The following is a 23704-nucleotide window of genomic DNA, read 5'->3' as shown; positions in this document are numbered from 1 at the left end:
GATAAGTAAATTAAAACATGATAAGTAATGAAAACATGTTATATTGCACACTATAAACACAATCAAAGCTTCAAAAAACCACGAAAAACGGGACCTTTAATTCATGAAAGTTGCATTGATACATATTTTTGGCTGTAATATTTGTATTGTGTGGTAACGTTTTATAAAAGCAATAAGGTTTTGAAACAGTGATGTTTTGCCTTTGTTTTATTAATACCGTGAATTCAGACATTTCATGTACTGCTTTTTTACCTACTATGGTAACAAGATATGCATATTCAGACACAGAGTGTTGGTATCAAATTCTTGCAAAATTTTGTAAGTCATCCATCAAGTTTCAAGAAAAGAAACATTATTATTGACAAAAATGTTTGCAAAAATAATTTGTAGAGTCAAAATTCCATAGGAAATGAATACGGGTAAATCTAACCCCTTTATGCATTCTTGGGGTTAGTAATACAAAAATATTTTTTTTCCCCGTATATGACCAGGAAATATGAAAATGACATTGAAGAGAAACACATTTTTTGAAGAATGCATGAAATATCTAATAAATGTTTTCATTGATAAAATATTTTTTTTTTAAAAAGCATAGCATGCAGAGTCAATTTGACCCCCTTTATGCATTCTATGGTAAATAATAGATTTTTTTTTTATGTATTTTTTATGTGTTTAAAATAAAAAATTGTATCTGTCAGCATTACTCAGTGCCCTGTAAAATAATATGAACAAACAACAAACAGTTATATTTTGTATTAATATTAAAGATTAATAAATAAAATGTACTGCTCATTGTAAATTCGTGTCAGCTAATTAACAAATAATTAACTAATAATACTTTAGTGTAACAAGTTTACTCTAAGAGTAAACCATATCATATTTTAAATATAACTAATATATATATATATATATATATATATATATATATATATATATATATATATATATATATATATATATATATATATATAGATTTATAAATCTGAGTGTATGTTTAAAGTCTATGAAGGCTTTGTATTTGTATATATATATATATATATATATATATTTAAACAATAGGCTGTCGTTATGAAAGATCATGCCCTTAGGTAACTGTAGAAGAAATACAGCAGACTGGCAAGGTGGCAGTGGCCCGCAGCACAAGCAGTTGACACACACTGCAGATGTTGTTTTTCCATGTATATCTATACATACAATATTACTATACAAGTCCATTTGGTGTATATAGTCCAGAAACCCATCTACTTGGAGTGTACAAGACAATGAGTGCTCATAGTGAATTCACAAATTAAAACCTAGCATCATGCAAAAAACCTTAGCATCTCAGAAGAATGTAGCAGTAGACAATTCACAAGCAACATTTTGGGAGAAATGCACTTTATTGTGAATGTTAATACATGTACACTATTGTTTAATGTCTACCAATCAAATTTTTTTGGGCACAATAACTGTGTCAAAGAAGGGTGGTGAGGTATCACGTCACAGAAGCTGTGCTGAGTAAAGAAAAATGCTTTTAGAAAAAGAAAGGAAGGAGGAATTAATATTTCTTAATATTTAATATTTGATTCAGATTTTTGAAAATACAGAATAGTGAGCAAAGTCATAGTGAGAAACAATAAAGGCCAATGCTCTGGTAAAAGCAGTCTGAAAACTTTCTCTATACTCTCATTCAAGAGAAAACATTCTCTGAATATCTTACAAAACATATTCCATATAGACACCAATATAGACACATTTTCAAATGCACAAGTACAGTAGTGGCCAAAAGTGATGTCCGGCCTAGGAAAATTGACATATTCACTGTTTATTTAAAATTTTTAATGATTTATTTAATGATTTTGTAATCATATTACGTAGCTGTGCTTGGAGTCAATTGTTTTATTTGTGATAAAGCAATGAAACATGACAAATTGTGAGGACATCATTTTTTGGACAGGCTGTCGTACAAAGGAATTATGAACATGCAAAAACAAGAGAGAAACAATGAAATATTAATAACTGATTATGTTTTTGTTAGTGTATGCTTTTTTCCTGTGAGCTATTTGTTTTTCAATGCATTTGTTTTTCGCATAGTAAAATAAAACCTATAGCTTCATATATTTCTTCATATTTAAAGGTACACTATGTAACATACATCACTCACCTGTGCGTGTCTCATCATATCGTAAATAGAGAAAAGTTGCTGTGGCTACCTTGATGCCAAAAGCTATAGTGTACCTTTAAAACATTTAAAATACATCAAATATTTTCCTCATATTTCGATTAAACTTGTTGGGATATTAAAAAAAAAAAAAAAAAAAAATCCCCTCCGGACATCACTTTTATTCCTTGGTACACAACAGTACATTTTTTTGGATAAAACATTGCTCTCAGCAGACAACACACACATGATCCAGCTCACAAAAGACAGACACTCTGCACTCTTGGTGGACACCTTTGAGACAAGCATGCACACACATATGCACATTTTGACAATAAATAGTATAAAGAATCGTAGCAGTATAGTGAAAGTAAGACATGTGGATAGGAGATGTGGTACAGATCACCCATTTGACTTAACATGTGATGCCCACCATAGTGGTCAGTGGGGCAGTTCCTGAAGCAGCTCTGATGCCAGGTGGCTGATGTGGCACCAAGCCTCCTGAACATGCCGTGACTCAGTAGTACGGGCACACACGGCAAAACGCAGAACAAACTTGCCTGCCAGTTGGCATGGAACCAGGTGGATCTTACGTGAACTGTTGATCCTCTTCAACAGAGTTTCATTTAATTCATTGGAGCCCTGCAGGGTTTAATACACAGCTCAGTAAGTCATTTTTATTTCTATAGCACCTTTCTAGAGCAAAAAAGTTCTTTACATCCAAATAATAATCAGAAAAAAGCTAAAAAAAAAAGAGTTACAGACATTATAAACAGATAAGATAATAACAGAGAGTAACAGAGAACAATTTAGACAAAAGCAAGTTTAAAGAAATGGGTTTTAAGCTGCTTTTTAAATCCAATGGGAGAGCATTCCCCAATTTGGGAGCAACAACCTCAAGGCACAGTAACCTTTAGTCTAGAACGAGGGACAGTTAACAAGACCTGTTCAGAGGATCTCACATTCCTGCTGGAATTATAAGGTTGCAACAACTCTTTTATATGATAATGATAATTAAAATAAGCATCTTATCTGGCTATAACTTTATTTATTTAATTAAAAGAATAAAGTTTCCATGATCAATTGCACCTAGGTTTCCCTCTCCCTATAAGTGCATATCACACACAAAATGATACGTTAAATATGATTTGTCAGTTTCGGTTAGTCCCATATACAATATTATCGTAAGATGCATGGTTGTAATACTTGTAATAGTGATTTGCATGTTTGTGGAGTTGAATTTGAAAAAGAAAAACTAAGCAAATATCAATCAGTTGATACTTTAAAAAGCCCAAATAGGAAATCCCAATTTTTCTGTTGCAAGAAACTTAAGTTTTTAAGTTGAAATAAGTGGAAAATTTCTACAGTGTAGTTCCCTTTCATGGGAACTGTCAACACTATGTCATATGACGTTATGGGTTCCCATAACGTCATATGACGTAGCGTCTCATTCCCTTATTCAGGGAACCAGGGTTACACAAGTAAGTTGTCGTATGCTGTTTTGAAACTTTGAACTTGAAACTGTGCTGTGTTATATTTTTTCTTGGTAATTTGGCATGTAGTTTTCATTGCCTATGCACCCTGTTTTATGAAGGCCCACCCAAGTGAACATTTCTGGACTTTGATTTATGATAAAAAAAAAAAAATAATTAAAAAAAATGCAGAAGTAGTGCAGGTTCAACTAAACATATACTTAAAGGGATAGTTCACCCAAAAATGAAAATGTGATGTTTATCTGCTTACCCCCATTGCATCCAAGATGTAGATGACTTTTTTTCTTCAGTCGAACGCAAATTATGATTTTTAATTGCAACCGCTGCCGTCTGTCAGTCAAATAATAGCAGTGATTGGGAACTTGAACAATAAGAGTCGAAAAAACTTCCATAGACAAATCAAAATTAAAACCTGCGGCTCGTGACGACACATTGATGTCCTAAGAGACGAAACGATCGGTTTGTGCGAGAAACCGAACAGTATTTATATATTTTTTTACCTCTAATACACCACTATATCCAACTTCGTTCAGCTTCCTGTTAGTGAGGTCTGATCGCGCCCTGACAACGGAAGTGATGTCTTGCGCTCATTGAAGTATATGGGCGAGACATCACTTCCGTCATCACAATGCGTTTTTTGACCTCACTAACAGGAAGCTGAACGAAGTTGGACACAGTGGTGTATTGGAGGTAAAAATTATATAAATAATGTTCGGTTTCTCGCACAAACCGATCGTTTCGTCTCTTAGGACATTAATGTGTTGTCACGAGCCGCAGGTTTTAATTTTGATTTGTCTAAGCAAGTTTTATTTACTGTTATAGTTGAAGTTCCCATCCACTGCTATTATTTGACTGACAGAGGGCAGCAGTTGCAGTTAAAAATCATAATTTGCGTTCGACTGAAGAAAAAAAGTCACCTACATCTTTGATGCACTGGGGGTAAGCAGATAAACATCAAATTTTCATTTTTGGGTGAACTATCCCTTTAAGTATATTTGATTTTAAGTATTGCAAGTATACTTTAGGTCCACTTTTAATATCTTACATTTAAAGACTGATATTATACAGAGATCATGCAATCCTGATTAATAATTTTATTAAAACACATTTTAGGTGTAATATTAAGAAATGTGCATTGCGCAATAAAGAACTACTCCAAATAAAAGTTTAATTATAACTTTATATCAGTAAGACTTAAATGAAATGCCAAAAAATATGTTAATGGATTTGACTGAGTATGAAATAAATGTATTTAAATAGATTTTGGTATAGGTGTTTTTTACTAGGGTGCTCACTGTTCTGAAAAAAAAAAAAAAGTGCTAACAAAGACACATGATTCAAGTAAGTCCAAAATATTTAGCACTGCATTATAATTAACTATGCCTATTTTACCCTGGATTAAAATAAGTCCACCAGCAAAAACAGTATAATTTAATATATATGTATTTTTTTTTAAATATAATTGTAGTATAATCAGGGTTATTATCTTTAACTAAAATTAAAACCACAAGATGATGATAATAATAATAATAATAATAATAATAATAAATCCATTAGTTAACATTAGTTAATGCATTACCTAACACTGAGCAATACATTTGCTACAGTATTTATTAACCTTTGTTAATCAATAAAAATAAAACTGTTCAGTTTTAAATCTTAGTTTTAAAAAAATAATATGAACAGATGCAACTTTAACAATGCAATTTTAACAATGTATTACTAAATGTTGAAATTAATAAATAAAATTAATATCCAATGTCAAGTGTTACCAACATATTTAAAAATAAATAAATAAATGACAAAAACACACAACAAAAAAATTACTAAAACTTTAACTAAAATTCAAAATTCTAACAATAACTATAATAATATATCAGTAATATTTCAATAACACTGAAATATATAAATAACATCAAATGAATAGTATGAAATGTTTTGTGATAGCAGAGTTTTTCTTTATATTACTCTTTGTAACAACATCATTTTATGTAATTTGTGTTGCCCTCTTTGCACAATCTTCGAAAATTAAAATAAGTCATACTGCAATTTTCCATAGTTAACCACCTCCCAGCATCAATCTATTATAACCACAAGAAGAGATCATTTATGTTTTTGTAGAGAGGGTGTTTTCTCTGACCTTGAGTCTAAAGCAGACGAGGCCCAGCACAACATCAGCTGAGATCTCAAAGCGTTGGTCAGCTCTCACCAAAGACTCAAACTCTTTGGCCAACCCTACATGCTGAGACAAGACGAACAATGCATTTTAGACATGAGATGCAGCTAATTTGTGTTAAACTGACACAACACAGATAGATAGATAGATAGATAGATAGATAGATAGATAGATAGATAGATAGATAGATAGATAGATAGATAGATAGATAGATAGATAGATAGATAGATAGATAGATAGATAGATAGATAGATAGATAGATAGATAGATAGATAGATAGATAGATAGATAGATAGATAGATAGATAGATAGATAGATAGATAGATAGATAGATAGATAGATAGATAGATAGATAGATAGATAGATAGATAGATAGACTTGAATACTTTTTCAAGCATACCAGCAGAGGGCAGTCTGTAGATTAAAATAAACAACCAAAATATGAAAAAAGTGAATGATCATGTCCTAATCATTTAGAACACATTGTCTTACATAAATTAAATTTATCGGTAATCATTATTTCAGTGCTGATTACAGGAATCAAATCATTCACAGACAGTTATTCCTTATGGCTGCTGTCCAGCAATTGAGAGCTGACAATTAAATCTGAGTCATTTAGTACTGAATGAAGAAAAGAGAAGTGCAAGTGGGGGAAGGAGGATTCAATGGGTTTCTATATAGAACCCTAGGTTTGCCAATAAGGAGAAATGTTTAAAATTATTGCAAAATACTGTCATGTTTAAGGGGTTATTTCATTTTTTTTTTTTTTTTTTTTCTAGTGATAAAGCGTTTACGAGCTGTTTAAATCATGAAATCTAATTTTTAAAAAATTTAATAATATAAAAATACATATAATATATATAATATAATATAATTAAATATAATTAAAACAAGTTAATTAAAACTAAATTCATAAAATGATCCCATGGGATTGGGAACCCCTGAAAGGTTCTATATATCAAGCACCTGACAGAACTCTTTAAGTTTCTATATATAACCTTTCTTTCTGAAAATGTAACTGAATAAACTAACAAGAATATATATATATTTCTCAACAAATATAGAATCTGGACCAGATTTCCTATAATACATGTGAAGAAAAGAACAAAGCATGTCTTACAAAAAACAAAAGAGTGCACTGATTTGCGTGGCTGACTGTGGAGCCAAATAAGATGTGATTGGCAAGACTAATTTGATTGACAGCATGGATTAAAGGTAGTTACCTTGCGGATGTAGGCTTGGAGACCTTTGAGTCCGTACATGCGGAACACAAACCACATCTTGAGAGAGCGGAACCTACGTCCCAATGGAATTTGCCAGTGCTGAAGGGAGATGAGATAAAATATGACATATGAACTGCAGATAAAAATACATGAAGTACACATGAATCACAGACAGTGCACATGCACTTCTGCTTATACAAAATTTGTACTGCTCTCTCCTTCTCTCATCACCTATTTAAATACACATTAAAATATGTGTTTCTTCCTATATAAAGAAATACTGAGCACAGAGATATAAATTATACGGTTAATTGCCATTTAAATTAGAGTTATGGTTCTTAGACATGGTTCTCAAAATCTTACATTGTTTACAATCTTACAATGACAATAATATTAGCAAGCAAATAAAAATGTAAAATATACATTAAATTTAATCATTAACTACAATTTTCAAAATATTTTGGTAACACGTTACAATAAGGTTTCATTAATTAACTACTTTAGTTAACATGAACTAAGAATGAACAATACTTCTAACTCATTTATTAATCTTAAAGTTACTTTCAACATTTACTAATACATTATTAAAATCTAATGTCGTATGTACCATGAACTAACATGAACAAACAATGAACGGTTGTATTTTTATTAACTAACATTAAAAAAGATTGATGAATACTGTAACAGATTAATTGCTTGTTGTTATTTTATATTAGTTAATATATTAACTAATGTTAACAAATGAGGATTATTTTAAAGGATTACCGTTATTTTTAATATTTTAAAAATGAATATAATTTTTAAATGCATGAACCACAGCAGGATTTACTTGCCTAACACATGGAACAAGCACTGGGCTATATATTTTTTATTTAAAAAGATTATCTAGTAAAATGAATTTTGTGCAAAAAATAAAACAAAACAAACAAATCTTTTAAATCAACATTAAAAAAATTGAGTTTTTAAAAAGGTTTTATTGGTCTATCTTAAATATATATCTTTGTAATTTCACTGCTGTTTTAATGCGAATCAGCGAATATGTGCATCCTATTTTTTTCATAACCTCTGTACTAGTTAATCATCAAGTTAATAGGTCACATTTTCATAACTTCTTTACAAGCTAATAATACAAATAGTAACTTATTACAGGTTTACAGAGATCATCGGAAAGCTACACATACATGATCTCTCTCTCTCTCTCTCTCTCTCACACACACACACACACACACACACACATTACATGCAGGATACTTACTCTATAATCAGTGACAAGTCCTATAAATATATAGAAAAATATATTTCAATATTTAGTCACATCACACTAACAAGAAAGTTCAGGTGTAAATATTATGTACACAGCATACAAATGATTCTTTACAGATAAGCAATAAAATGTTCAAGAATAACACAGTTTTTTTTTTTTTTTTTTTTTCCATCTTGCCAAGCCTGTTGGTAATTTAATCAGGAAGTTGTTCATGATAGAAATGGCTTTAAGGTGTGTATGCATATGTGCACGTGTGTGTGTGTTGTGCGGTGGGTTGAGAGGCAGGGCTGCTCTTTTGTTTTGCTGTCAGCACAATTACAATTGTCTGCACAGCTGCACACTGCCTACAGACACATGACCAGAGAAACTGTCTTTGTTTAGCCATGTTTAAAAGGCCAACAAGCAACAGGCATCTTATTGGTTGACAGGTTTGAGGAAACTACAGAAATAGTAGGAAATCAGATGATATTGAGATGATAATGATATTGAATTAGATATCAAAATATCAAAAAAGTGGCATCTGCAAACAAATTAATTGAACAATTAAACAAATGATTTTTACAATTACTTGTAGCCATGGGGTCAAGGGGATTTTTAGTGAATGTATAAAGCCCTGGACACACCAAACCAACATCACTAACGGCGCCAATAGCTGACTGTGTTGTCGGCTTTCTTCGGCTGCAACTGGGCCAAAAAGCTGTGCTTGAACACACCAAAAGGACTAAAGGTGACTATCAAAGAGCATGTGCATCCTGTGCCTGCAAGTAAGTAAACATCTGTCTATATCAGCAAGTGTCAATAGTCTATTTTTGTCCTTCAAAAAGGGAAAACAAAACTAGGACTGCAGATAAACAAACCGTAAAAAACAAAGCAGCGCTTGCTTAACATTTTGAATATCAATCACACTGATCATTTTCTTTATTCCAGTCTGTTATTATGAAAATATTTGTGCATTCCAATGATCAGGTAAGATGACATAAAATTATAACAGCGTGTCTATACCCTCTTGACTTCTTTGCTCACTTTCATCAGTTACATTTTTATTCTTGTGCACTGACTCGTTCGCTAAGCTGAACAACCAATCAGAGTTCTCTCTCACCAACTGCTCGATGCCAATTCTACATGCTAAATTGGCCCAAAAAACCCAGGCGGCTTCTGACTAGAGCTAACAGTGTGGAAAACACAGAAAAAACTAAGCTGACTGACATTCAAAAATGGCACAACGTTGCCCAATGGCCGACCGTCGGCTTGATGTGTCCCGGCCCTTAAAGCATTAAGTTTCCTTTCAAAGTGGTGCTCAACACTGCTTCTTGGGTTGACGCTATGTGGAAAGCCATCATTGTGACCGCTGTATGAAGCAAGGCAATTTCATTCACCTAATACCTCTGAGGGACCTGGTCCATCACATTCTTAGGTCTAGAGGCAGGGCCAGAGGCAGAGCGTGGCCACTTGTGGTCCTCCTCTGGTGAGGAGTAGAGTGCAAAAGAGGCAGAAAGCTAGGAGGAAGTAATTGAAAGGAACCAATTTGGTAAACAAGACTGAATTGCTTAGAAATAATATCCCTCCTCCTTAGAAGGATAGCAGTGCCAAGGGTCGTAGCTAGCACTTATCAGGCTCCCTTTGGCAAGCTGCTCTTCAGGGTTGAGTGTAGAGTAGAACCCTCCCCTACTGTCGGGTTTCTAAAGTAGAGTCCTCCACTCTCTGTTCGAACCTCAACCAGTCCTGTAGAACCTAACAAAGGGTAATTGATTTTTAGTAGCTCTTTTTGTTATCAGGCACCTTTGTCAGGTGTTGGGAGTCTTGGAACCCTGGTCATATGTGAGTGTAGAGTAAACCCTCCCCTACTTCGGGTTTTAAAGTAGAGTCCTCCACTCCCTGTTGGAACTTCAACCGGTCCTATAGAACCTAACATGTAGAGGGTAATTGATTTTTAGCAGCTCTTTTTGTTATCAGGCACCTTTGTCAGGTGCTGGGAGTCTTGAGACCCTGGACAGATGTGAATGTAGATTAGAACCCTTCCCTACTGTCGGGTTTTAAAGTAAGGTCCTCCACTTTCTGTTGGAGCCTCAACCGGTCCTCAGGCAAAAGGAACTGGATGAATTTTTGAATGCAACATGAATCATAATCTGTATTTGTTTGTTAGCCAGAGGAAAACTGGCCCCTGACTGAGCCTGGTTTCTCCCAGGGTTTTTACCTCCATTCTGTCACCTTATGGCATTTGGGTTCCTTTCCACTATCGCCTCTGGCATGTTTATCTGTATTGTATAAAGCACTTTATAAATAATAGTGACTTGACTGCAGAACCTAACAAGTAGAGGTTAAATGGCCTTTTAGCAGATCTTCTTGTTATCAGACACCTTTGTCAGGTGCTGGGAGTCTTGGGACCCTAGACAGGTTTGAGTGTAGAACCCTCCCCTAGTGTTGAGGTTTCAAAGTAGGGTCCTCCACTCCCTGTTGGAGCCTCAACCAGTTCTGTAGAACCTAAAAAGCAGAGGTTGAATTGCCTTTTAGCAGCTCTTCTTGTTATCAGGCACCTTTGTAGCATGTGGGAGTCTTGGGACCCCGGACAGGTATGACAGTCATTGTGGGTTGAGTGTAGAGTAGAACCCTCCCCTACTGTCTTAGTTTTAAAGTAGGGTCCCCCACTCTCTATTGGAGCCTAAACCGATCCTTTATAACTTGGCATAGAGGTTAATTTGCTTTCTGGCAGTTCTTCTTGTTATCATGCACCTCTGTCCAGACAGGGTGTAAGCACTTTCATCTGATCATTCTGGGGTAGCTCATCTGCAGCTTTCTAGAGGTTAGAGATCTATGTAGCGAGGAGGGTTAATAGTCATTCTAAATGAAAACCCCTGTGTTTGCAGGGTAGGGTAACATAAAAAATGGTCTCTCTGGGCTAGTATTTCTGAATGGCTGTGCAAGCTAAAGATGCTGAAATAGCTAAAACTTAGAGCCCTGCTCCTGGGTCACAGGTGGCTAAGGCTGGGCCCACAAGGAAGGGAGGAAGGCTGAAAAAGCCGGGACATTCCTTGTCATGGGGCATATGGGCTTGGGTAATGGTCAAGAGGAATATTACCATGATGATATATGAGTCTTAGGATGCATTTTTGGCAAATGTAAAGGCCATTTCACACCAGAAGTGAAATGAATAAGCCTCAGGCTGAAGGAAATGCAAATTCACTTCTGCACAGTAGAGGGTGCTGCTCAAACAAACCTTTCAGCTGTGCTGTCATTCTGGATTGCAGAAGAATAGGATGCAGGAGAAGAAAGTTCAACACTCTTTCTTTAGCAATAAAAAGTGTGTTTATCCAAATCATTTTTGCTTATTCTTATGGTTGAATTGGATCAAATTCCAGCAGCAAAAATATTTGTTAATAATTTCAATAAATGGGGAAACAAAGTTGTGGTAAGCAGGACGAGGCTGAGGGCCGTGAGAACGGGCGAGACCTGTGGCATGAGTGTTATTGAGTGTCAGCTGCGTGCCGCTCCGGTCTCAAGTTGCTCACGGAGGAGCTCCGGGAGCATAAAAGGAGGAGCAACAACAGTGAAGGATGAGAGAGGACCAGGCCTGGACTATTTTGTGTTATGTTTTGTTTATGTGTGTGCGGCAGTCATCCGTGAGGGACGCTTTTACTTTCATTTTGTGTTTGTTTATTTATTAAAGTCTGTTAAACTTTCTGTTTTTGTGTTGTAGCAGTCATCAGTTATAAACAGGTGCCTCAACCTCTGTCATGTGTGGCAGCAGCAGCGCAAGATCTTGGGAGAATGATCAGGCAGACAGGCAGACCGAATCAAGTCAAATCAAGCCGAATTCTCGTTTTTTTTTTTTTTTTTAAATAAGAAGAAAAAATAAGAAAATTATGTAAATAATATATAATATAGCTATAGTATATTTAACACAATTATATTTATACATTTTAAGTGTATCTTAAACGTCAGTATATTTGAAAAACATAATATATATATATATCAAATACTATAACGCCTGCAAAAATATACTAAATCTACTTGAGGTCAGTGTAGGTGGTTAGAAAGCTTTTGTTGACTAGCACACAGAGAGGCTTACAGAACACAGCAGAGCGCTAAGGGGAATAATCTGATCGAGCCTTCAGTGTGACGTAAAGTGGATGTCAGCACAAAACGTCATGTCTCACTAATGAGGATCACGGTCATCCTCTTTACACCTCATGCTAATGCACTTCAATCTTTTATTAGTGTTATTATTCTTATTCTTTACAATAATGACTGATAATTTCAAGTGCTAATCTAACCACCAATCGAAATTTGTAAGATTGTATCAGCAACTGAAATGTAATGTTATATGCTGCAAAGTGATGCAGTGATGTGACTGATTGATTACCTGACTCTTGGTGATCATGCTTCAGATAAAGCGGATCCATTTTAAATGCTCCAATAATGTCTGATCTTTTCTTCACCCTGCACAGAGACATTCACATTCATCACTCACAAAATGGAGAGGACATCAGTCAAATACAGCAGTATATATCATTATTATTTAAATGTTCAATAATGGCTAATTAATATATTGTTACTTGGTAGTATATTGTGGATCCTGGTTTGACAAAGAGTAATATAAAATCTGAATTTTTAAATAAAGTTAGAAGAAGATACAGAAGAGACACTGAAAAACAAGCTATTATTCACAGTGTGTCCAGTATGTGGAAGTGTATTGTTCACTTTCAGTATTAAGTGTTTTGCTATGTATTTTTTTTTCTAGTGTGGCTTAAAAGTATCTAGAACAGTTTAGCCCACAGACCGAATGAAGCCCCAGGGGGCCCAGAATGACAATGTTTTACTGGACACACAAGATGAAGTGAGGTAATAAGAGACGATATAACCTCAGAGTTGAATCAAGACAGTGCAGATCAAGTTCTGTTAAAGAGCCTACTGGTATAAGAAGGGATTATGCATTTAGATACAATAATTTTTTTCTCCACAAAGTAACTTCTTTATTACTGTACATGTAGTATATTTATATGAAAGTGCATATCTTTCGTTTTATGTATTTGCATTACAACATACTACACTAATGATCAATGGCTAAGAAAAGTGCAGTTAGTTCTTAGAAAAGGTCTTGCAACAATTGTTTTAAGGATCAAGGTTTAAGATCCCCTTTATTGCCATTCAGCAATTTTACAGACAAGGGAGAAGGACATTGTTTGACTAAGAGGCAGGGATTCAAGATTTGTTTCCAATGTGATGAATTTCATACATTTTTAAAATGTATTATAACCTTTATATTTATATAATTGTACTGCCCCCAAACATTTGAATGCTAGTATATATCAAGGTCAATTTGTGTCTTTATTTTCTTTCTATATAACCATGACCATGTCTGTTTGCCTTGTGCTGATATAAAGAGCAGCTGGAACCATTTCCTCTGTTGAATGACGAAGCCGACCCACAGTGTGTTGGGATATAGATGGGGTCAGAGGATAAATGAAATAAGATTTTTGACGTTAAACAAAACTTACCACATTGCTGAGCAATCAAAGTTGACCAGGAGCCATTTATGAGGATTGAAATTGAAAGAGTCTGCAAACTAAAAGAGAAACAAATTTTAATGTGAACTGTTTTGAATTGATGTTTCTAACACTTATTCTTCTTGAGACAGGGGGCAAAACGTCACAAAATGTGCCACTGGGAAAAATTTATACGATTTTCACTTTGAAATAAATCTAATCACTAAAATCACTAAAATGTTCTTAGCATAAATGTCAACACCATCAGATTTATTAAAATATTAAATTAGGTGATTTCAAAGGTGACTTTCATCCAGAAGTATCCTCTTTTAATTTTTCACCTGATGAGATCAGTAACTTCAGAGATGCTTTGTGTTATATGCTTCTAATGTCTTTTTTGGACTTTTGTGTTATTTCCTGCTTCTGTGCCATGTTTGTAGTCCTTTGTAGTTTTTCATGTTGATTAGTTTCCTGATTGTTCCCATAATGGCTGAATTCTAAATGGCACACTTAGGTTTCAGAAGGGTGCTCACGAGCACCCCCTTTATGGCCACTATGCGCCCTCGATGTGCACTTCAGCTGAGCCCGCAAGTTTGCGAGCTACGCAGAGGACTTTACCCAGCAGTCAAAGCAGCATTACATCACAAAAGTGTGGATTCGTAGGAAGACTGCGAGTGTTTAGGGTGTCATTTGGGATCCAGCCTATGAAGCAAGAGCTGAAGAGATGAAAGAGCTGAAGAGACTCGAATCGAGGTGCAGGGGTTTTAGTACACAAGCATACATAATCGAGAAACCAGGCAACACAAGAAACAGAACCAAAAAGCAGGGACAAGCACCATCTACAACTACTGCAACCATCGACAACAAGGAACAAGGGAAACACAAGGGCTGTGTTTAAGTCCAATTTTTTTTGCCCTTCCGTCGCTAACCTCCCTCCATCTCGTTCACTTGGATGTACGTCATTGCTTATGTTGCACGAGTGCCTACTACTGGCGGAACCCAAATTAATAACAAAATTGAGGCTAAAGGGCTTAGGCTCCGTCAACTGAACACCTCCGGTATTGGTGTTGCTAGATACTGTTAGGACCTATTTAAGATTAAATTTATCTTAAAATCTCAAACAATTTGGACTTTTGTGTTACTTCTAGGTTCCGTGCCATGTTTGTAGTCCCTTGTAGCCTATTTTTATGTAGATTAGTTCCCTTATAGTTCTCTGGTGTGTCTCGTTAGCTTGTTACCCCATGAGCATATACAGCCCTTGGTTGCGTTTAACTCTCAAATTTCCCTAAGCACTTCTTCTCAGGCGACTCCCCACCACCATTTTGAAGTGCGTTTAATTTCGTCAAGTGGATGAGGAAAGTTTATTTGGACAGACCCTCGACCCCTCGATTTTGACAGAGGGAGCGAGCCTACTCAATATGTAGCCTATACACTCCAGGCAGATCCATAGACCACAATGCAACACTGAATACTTGTACTACCTTAAACTGACTGTTATAGTTTATTGTATTGGAGTTTGGGTTTCTTGCCACTGTTGCCTCTGGCTTGCTTAGTTGGGGACACTAAATATTCAACAATATTATTGATCTGACTGTACTGACACTATTGGAGGAGAACTGTATTAAGCCGACATCACTGTTTTCTTCAGTACTGCTTTATAGATGAAATGAACTAATTTAATAATTGATGATCTTTACAACGGAACTGAATCAACATTGAACTGAACAACAGCTGAAATGCATCATTTTCCTTTCATCACTGTAAAGCTGCTTTGAAACAATATGTATTGTATAAAGAGCGCTATATAAATAAAGGTGACTTGACTTGACTATTTTTATCATTTTCGTTTGTGTATTTTTTAAATACTTTATATTAAATATTAATATATTCAAATATTTATATATAATATTTGTTTATATATATATATATATATATATATATATATTTATATATATATCTATATATATTTTTTTTTTTTTTTTTTAACAGCCCAAGCATACATACAGGCATACAGAATGGTGCATAAAACAAATTCAATAGGAAAAAACCTGTAAATAATAAATCAGCTCCATAGCAGATTCCTAGTGATCAAGGGCTTAGGGCGTTCCATTTAAGTGATTTCTAGATTTGTCAAAATTTATAATAGATATTGGACACAATATTTTTTAATCTGGTCAAAAAAACAAAAAAAATCTGAAAAAAAATTATGGAGATTGCAACCATACATATATATTATATACGATTAATAACTTTGAATAATTTAATCCAAAATAATCCTTGATGCATAAACTTTTTTGTTTATTTTTAAACTGTATTTGTTTGTTCAGTTTTGGAGCATCTTTTATCCCAATACTCAAGAAATATTGTGTTAAAATAAAGACTGTAAATTTGAAAAGATGAGTCATCTATCACCTACCAGTTGGCATAGTCTGATATGAACTACTCTCGACTCTGATGCAATAGCATATTATGCATCAAACGCACAACTGAGCGTCTGTCCAATGAGCATTCAAACAGAGGCACTATCTCAAAGTCTAATCTTTTTGCTCACTCTCCCCTTTCCAATATCCTTTCCATTTGCTGCAATAAAGAAGGCAGACACTGTCATGACTGTCTGATTGTTGCCATGCTGAGTCCTGCCTGTCTTTCACTTCCTGGCAACCAACTCCACACAGGAAACAGCAGCCTGCTGTCATTCCGGTCAATAATAAAAACCATCATCTGAGCAGGGGAGCACAGTCTTCACTATTGTTTGAACTTTTGATGCTAATAAACAGTGATATTTCTTTAGCGAGGGAAAAAAGGAACTTATCTAAAGGTCTTTCTTTGCCTCAGGAAATTACTTTACCCTTATCATTGCGACACCCAGCTGGGTGCCACGACAACTCAAAGGACGATCAGGGATCTCTAATTTCCCACCCATTCCACAAGACATCGCTCATGCCAGCTCACATCATTTGTGACATTTAAATATTCTCAATCGCGCACACACACACACACACACACACGCACACACACATCGCTCCCAAAGTAACAGGATCAATAGTTGAGCCCAGCAAAGATTGCTCTTCTGTTATCATTCACACCTCTCAGGGCTTCAAGAGCAGCCTGTGTGAAGTGTGCTTAAGAACACACTGTGTGATTTGAATGTTATCTCACCTCTATGCCATTCAGGAGGGGTCTGAACTCTGGACAGATAAATGCACTCCCAGCATATGCGGCATCAATGTGCATCCAGATTTTCTCTGCATTACCTGACATAGAAATATTGACAATTGTTCTATTAAAATATTCAAAACAATATTGATTTTATTGCAGCCAAAAATAAGCTACAAAAGAAAAGAACAATAAACTGTATTTGGTCTTACAAATAGGGCCGAGCTCAGTGATGCAGTCGAATGCACAGGATGGAGTTGTTCCCAATGTTGCACAAAACTAAGAGAAAAATCCAGAAAATCAAATAGATGGTTGATTTGAATATTTTATGTACTAGTACTCAAACAAATAAGTCAACCTTATTCTAACTTACAATGTTCATTGAAAAATGTATTTGATCCCTATGTTTTGGTCACACAAAAAAATAATTGTTCCTGTTTGTTTTTGTCATCTCACTGTGATTCTTCTAACACAGATCTGCTGGCTGAGCCTGGGGCTAATTTGACTAATGTGATTCAGAAAACAGGCTCTCCAAACAGCATTAGCCATCATGCAGACGGTGGGGGACAGGTTCAGAGAAAGAGCAGAGACAAATGTCCAATTTGTTCTCATGCTCTCGAACAGTCTGAGTGGCTGCTATCTTTCTATCTACCATGATGTTTCACTGACTCTATAATTTTGCACTGTAAATATATATATATATATATATATATATATATGTGTGTGTGTGTGTGTGTGTGTATGTATGTATGTATATTAGTGCTGTCAATCGTTTACAAAAATTTACTTCATTAATCACATTTTTCTGTGATTAATCGCGATTAATCACAATTCAAAAAACATGTTTTTATACGTTTTTAATATATTTATAATGTAATAATTTCACAGTTAATCTGCAAATTAAAACCACATAAAGAAACAACATAAAGACACAATATTTTAAATACTTGTTTAATGGCATCTCTTTAATGAAGGCCAGTATCAGTATCACTAATACTAATACTGCTACTGATGTCTCGATGAAATTGATTTTTTACCCAATTTTAAACATGAATAATAGCCATTCAACATAGTGTTATTGAAAGCTATATCTTTTTTTCCCTTTTTTTTTAATATTTATTAGGCTTCAAAAATATAACAACTTTTAATTTAAGGGAATTTATAACAATCCTCACATAAACCCATAATACATGTCATATTTAGGCTACCTGTGCCCTTACCTGTCTAACAGATAGGAAAAATACAGAAATTGAATAAAGTTACCAAACAGTCTGCACTGCATATTTTACAGCCTAAATTAAACATAGATTAATCATTATTAAAGCAACACAAGTTCTTTAGTCAAGAGCAGTGAGTACTTTTCTCTGTTACCTTTGTTCTTTCATTATCTTCAAATACAGACAGCAATGGTAGCTGTCACTTTAGGAGCTGCCGCTGCTGCACATAACGCGGATCTCACATGCGTCCCACTTTCTCACCACTCTTTACTTTTGTTTAAGACTTTATTTAACTCATTCAAGGCTGCTCTAATGAGGATACAGGACAAAATGGATATTTTTGGCATTATTGTGTTTGTTATTGTTCGTTCAAGCGTGACAGAGAACTTGATTCTGGCACAGTCCACACGCACGATACTGGCGCGCGTCTTTCTTTGCGTCGTGTTTGTGTGTGTGTTCTCTTTTGGCGCGCTTAAATGGTTTAAAAGCATTTGTATGGATATGAGCGTGATCATATATTGTAATGCTAGCCAAATTAGGTTGACGGAAAAAGAAAACGGATGCTGCGTTAATCGCGGTAAACCGGGAAAAAAATTATCGCATGCGTTAACTCATTAACGTTGACAGCACTAGTATATACAGTGCATACCCCCTGAACAAATACAAAATATGTATTTTCTTTATGATCACTAATTCACGGAAAGATGACAAAACTAAAATGTATTAAACATATACATAATAAAAACTAATAAATATATGTCATTAATAGCCATAAAATAAGTAAATTAGCCAATTTTGTTTAAATTAAGGATTGCAGAAATGAGTACACCCTAGATTTAATTCAACAAATGTATAATATTCTAATACTTAGTATGCCCTCCATAATTTTGAATATACTGCTCTGACCCTTCTTGGCACGGAGTGTACATCTGTCCTGAGGTGCGTTTCCCAAAGCAAACTATGGTCACAAGTTCCGTCGTTACCAATAGAGACTTACGACCATAGCTGGCTAACGATGCTTTCGGGAAACATAGTTTAACTCTTGGATGATGAGCTCCTTAAATGCCCTGATCTTTAGTAGGGAGTGTTGCTCAACTTGTCTCTACAGAATCCCTCACAGGTGCACAAGTGTGTTAAGATTGAGTGCAATACATGTCCACAGATGGTTTTTCACCTTGGGAGAATGCATATCCTCATTGTCATGTTGAAAAAATGCCCAACAATGCAGGGAATGAGGAAAGGGTAACATCTTCTGTTTCAAGTTTGTGTATTCAATTACACAGTGGTGTGGGAATTCATGACAGCATTGATAAAGCATAACTCCCTCACACCTTCAGCACTCATACATCCCTATATAAGAGCTTTGCTACCACTGAACTTTACTGTGGGAACCAGGCACTTCTCACTGTACTCCTCCTCTAGCAACACCATAACATTTTGGATGCTGTTAGATCCAAAATTATTGATTTGGTCTCATGAGACCAGAGTATTGATTCCCAGAATCTATATTTTGTAAATATGGGCTTTGGAAATGGCTAACTGACTTTATTGTGCGTTGGCTATAGTAGGTAGTTCCAGTGAGATCAACAATCATGCATGTCATTTCTGCAGGCTGCATCTTACTCTGTGAGATAAACAGTCACTCTTTTCATAGCTTTTGCTGGCTCTGAGACACCTGCTTGGTATTTCTCCTGCTCTTTGTCTAGCAAAAAAATCCCTCACCACTAAATGAAAGCTTAAAAAGAAGGCCTGAATATTCCAGGGTCTTGTCACAAGTCCATAGTTTTTGAAATTGCGTGTTACTTTTGCTATATTTTCACAATTAAAACAATGATTTGGTAATCCTCTCGTACCACTGCCCTCTTTTGTGCTAAGAAATAAGTCTCCTGACAGTTCTCTCCCAAGTGGTTCCATTTTTGTTAGCATTAAGTCTGAGAATGATTCAGTGGCCTATATAACACTTTTAATTGTCAAGAAATTACTTATCTTCAAATGTTTTAGTTCAACATACTTACTTGTTGATCAAACATTGCCTTAAACTTACACCAGAACATTTTTATTTTGTTTTATTTAGTAACTTTTAGGAGGAGGGTGTACTCATTTTTGCTACAAAACATTTTATTACCTTGATGAGAAAATCTTATTTTCCTGAATAATTTTGATATGCTTCTTTGGTAATTGATTAAGCAGACTTGCTGGAACATTATATCTCTAAAACAACCTTAACATGTCTTCTAAGTAATTGAGTAATTGCTGACTTTCAGAAGTCTCAGAGGGGGTGTACTCATTTATGCTGTATATATATATATATATATATATATATATATAGCTAGCATGTAGTGATATAATGAAGCATGTAGTGATTAGATATACATACAAAAAATGGTATGAGTCCCGTGGCTCTGTCCTCCTCTAGAACTTTCCGCAGTGCATCTCCTCGCACAGAAAACTTATTGTCGGAGGGAATTTTCTTCATCTTCACTCCTCCTATCAACCCTGCTCTCTCCACTGATGAGTGTGCCTGAAATATCAGCAAAACATTGCTATGTTATTTATCAATTAATTTATCAATTTAAAAAACATGACCATTACTGTCATGACCAAATATTTATGATTTCCAATTAGACTTTTTATAGACACACATATACTGTAAGCACATTCATAAATAAGTGGCACTTCACTGTTATCTTGATACACGAGAGACCTGCTGCATGGCCCTTTTGCATTGTTTGACATTTCCATTCAGTTCATTCAAATCATCCCTACTAACCCCCACTAACAGATAATCATCCTTACTTACAGAAGAACACGACGCCGTTGTCCCAGTGCCTGTTGATTGATGTGTATTATCTTGCAGAACATTAGTTTAAATGTACTTCAGGTTAAATATGCCCTTGCAGCAGTCTTTCATCTGGGCTTGTTGTCTCACCTGATCAGATGAGTAGGCGACTAGTTTGGATGTAATATCTGTCTCAGATTGTTCAGGATGGTCAGCCTGGATCAGTTTGACGATTTTGGAGCGAGCAGCAAGAAGAGCTATGAGAGTGGCTTCACTGGCAGTGCCCTGTATGAACAAACAGCGTGTTTATTTATTTATTTATTTGAACATGTCTACACAAGTACACCAAATGTTGCTGTCTATATTGAACAGTTCTCATAATTGAGCATGTTCAATTTTATATGAGACATAATTTCTCCTATCTTGAATATTGTACTGAGCGAAACAACCTCGATCAATATGCCCTGGTGCCAGGGGTGATGAATTTTCATCAGCTCTCCAGCTCTGTTTTTTATTTTCTCCGTGAGTGAATGAGAAGACTTCCACTCAAAACCCCTCAATACAGATCACCTCAGCTCATTAGGAGGCACGAGCTGTCTTTGATTTCCCTTTGTCAGCCTGACAGCGCACACCCACATCCCGATGACTAAGAATTCAGTTTATATTTATGAGATAACCTGAAAAACTCTTGTCACATTTATTTGGCAACTCAAGTATAAAAAATAAATCATATTTGGAGTCAAAAAATAATTTCTAATTACAAATTCTTTGTTTAAATGCCATATTAACCACATTTAACCCTAAAAAAAAAACATATTTTTGTTAAAAAAAAAATCATATTAAAATGTGTACAAATCAAATATGATACATCAGCCTTTTGAGTAACGTTCATAAATACATCTCTTAATCATCACTGTATTGTATTGCATTATATGTTTTGCCTTCCATAATAATAATAATAATAAAAACTACAGAGCTTTGATCATAAAACAGCATCTATCCTACTAAGACATATAATTGAAAGATATATTAGGCAGGCAAAACTGAACTCAACACAACACACAGAATAGTCTACAAACACAAAGGACAACACCAGACAAACAACTGTCACAAAACTGCTCTGACACACATAAGTTGGGGATCCAAACACAGCCATTTATTAGGGGTAATCCACAATCGTAATCCAAAAGACAGGCAAGGGTCAAAACCATAGGGAAGACAATCCAAAGAAGCTCCGAAGCTTCATGAATCTTTGGTTTCAAATCATGATTCGGAGCGTGTATCAAACTGCCAAAGTCACGTGATTTCAGTAAACGAGGCTTCATTACATCATCACTGTTTCGAAACATTTCAAAACTCGAAATTTCAATGGTTCACTGGTAGAGTGCGATGATAAAGTGAACCCATGAATCATGCAGATTCACTGAGAACTATTGAACAAGTGTCTATAGGGCTTTACCCTATGGTTTTACCTGATCTCTGATCAGTTTTATACATTTGTACATGTTTTAATTAGACATTAGAATAATTAAAATGAATAATGGTATTTATTAATCTCTTATTGGCCTGCTTAGCTTGAGCCATGGAACAGAGAAACAAGCCCTGAAAATTGATAAAAGAACACATATTATACAGACACTCTATATTTAATCTTATTAGATGATTAGTTAATTGCATTTGATTGATTTAACTTTCAATAAAACTTTTGCAATACATTTGTTAAAGAGTATTTTTAATGCATGTTTGGCCTAAGTTTTGTTGCATTTACACTGTTCTGACCACTAGGGGCCACTGTGGAGACAGGTGTCAGATTGTTTCAAAGCCTCGACACGTTACGGCACATTTGCTTCAACTGCTTCAGTGTTTCACGAAGCCTCGATCTGCCCATCACTAGATACAGGCAGAAGGTCAGAACCATAACACCGAAGAGAGCACTACATACAGTGTGACACTTACAAGACTTTGCAAAGAATGACTGAAAAACACAGGGCTTATATAGACAGAACTTAACAAGCTAATGACATACAGCTGAAAGTAATCAAGCATAATGAGTCCAAGCAATGGGTTATTGGAAATTAAGTTCATAATGAGTTGCTATGGAGACTAATGAGGGTAACTATGGAAACAAACAAGGGTAACAATGGAAACAAACAAGGCAGCAATGGAAACAAATGCTGCATTCAATTTGCATACTATCCGTCCTAATTAGTATTTGAAAAAAGAATTAGTATGTCCCAAATCGAAGTATGTTGAAATGAGTATTCCAAAGATACCCGGATGGTCTACTTTTTCCAGTTCGAATTCGAAGTGCAGATCCATGTACACTTCTAATGGCTAATATTGCCCATTACACATTGCGATGTGGATGAGGATTCGATTAGAACTACAAATACGAATAAAAAGTGTTAAAAAACTACAAACATGACGGACGTGCAAGGTCCGACGGTTAAGCAGAGCAGTTAAGATAAAGGGGCTTGAATGATTAATAATCAGTATCCAACCTGACGAAAAGATATGTATTAAATGTTATCCACTCCACATTATATTTCATTTGCAATAGCATTGTGAACTTTTATAACGATGCGTTTGGTCATTAACTTTTAAATGCATCATTATGCAAAGATGAGAAGAGTTCTCTGCATGAAAGACCCATGACTGGCAGATAAACATCCGACTACCTTTCTCTCCGAAACGGTAGGAAATTAAATTTAATTGAATGTGGAGGATTTTAAGTGTGACAAGATGATTGACAGGGCAATTTAAACAGTTACAG

General features: G+C 35.1%; 1 protein-coding gene across 2 annotated transcripts in view; it reads right to left on the bottom strand.

Moving 5' to 3' along the window:
* Positions 1-1368: 1368 nt before the first annotated feature.
* Positions 1369-23704, bottom strand: part of ddc (dopa decarboxylase) — a 36432-nt gene continuing 14096 nt past the window's right edge. For both annotated transcript variants that reach the window (XM_067401063.1, XM_067401058.1), the window contains exons 5-14: positions 21082-21216; positions 20530-20673; positions 17148-17214; positions 16939-17033; positions 13792-13859; positions 12657-12733; positions 8288-8307; positions 7033-7131; positions 5774-5875; positions 1369-2782 (exon numbers count right to left, since the gene is read on the bottom strand). In XM_067401063.1, coding sequence (XP_067257164.1) covers positions 2582-2782; positions 5774-5875; positions 7033-7131; positions 8288-8307; positions 12657-12733; positions 13792-13859; positions 16939-17033; positions 17148-17214; positions 20530-20673; positions 21082-21216 — 1008 coding nt within the window. In that variant the 3' untranslated portion in view covers positions 1369-2581. The remainder of the gene's footprint in view (positions 2783-5773; positions 5876-7032; positions 7132-8287; positions 8308-12656; positions 12734-13791; positions 13860-16938; positions 17034-17147; positions 17215-20529; positions 20674-21081; positions 21217-23704) is intronic.

The sequence above is a fragment of the Chanodichthys erythropterus genome, chromosome 2, assembly GCF_024489055.1.
Source record: "Chanodichthys erythropterus isolate Z2021 chromosome 2, ASM2448905v1, whole genome shotgun sequence".
Taxonomy (NCBI): Eukaryota; Metazoa; Chordata; class Actinopteri; order Cypriniformes; family Xenocyprididae; genus Chanodichthys; species Chanodichthys erythropterus.
The sequence above is the reverse complement of the archived record's forward strand: the minus strand, read 5'-3'. Positions and strand labels throughout refer to the sequence as shown.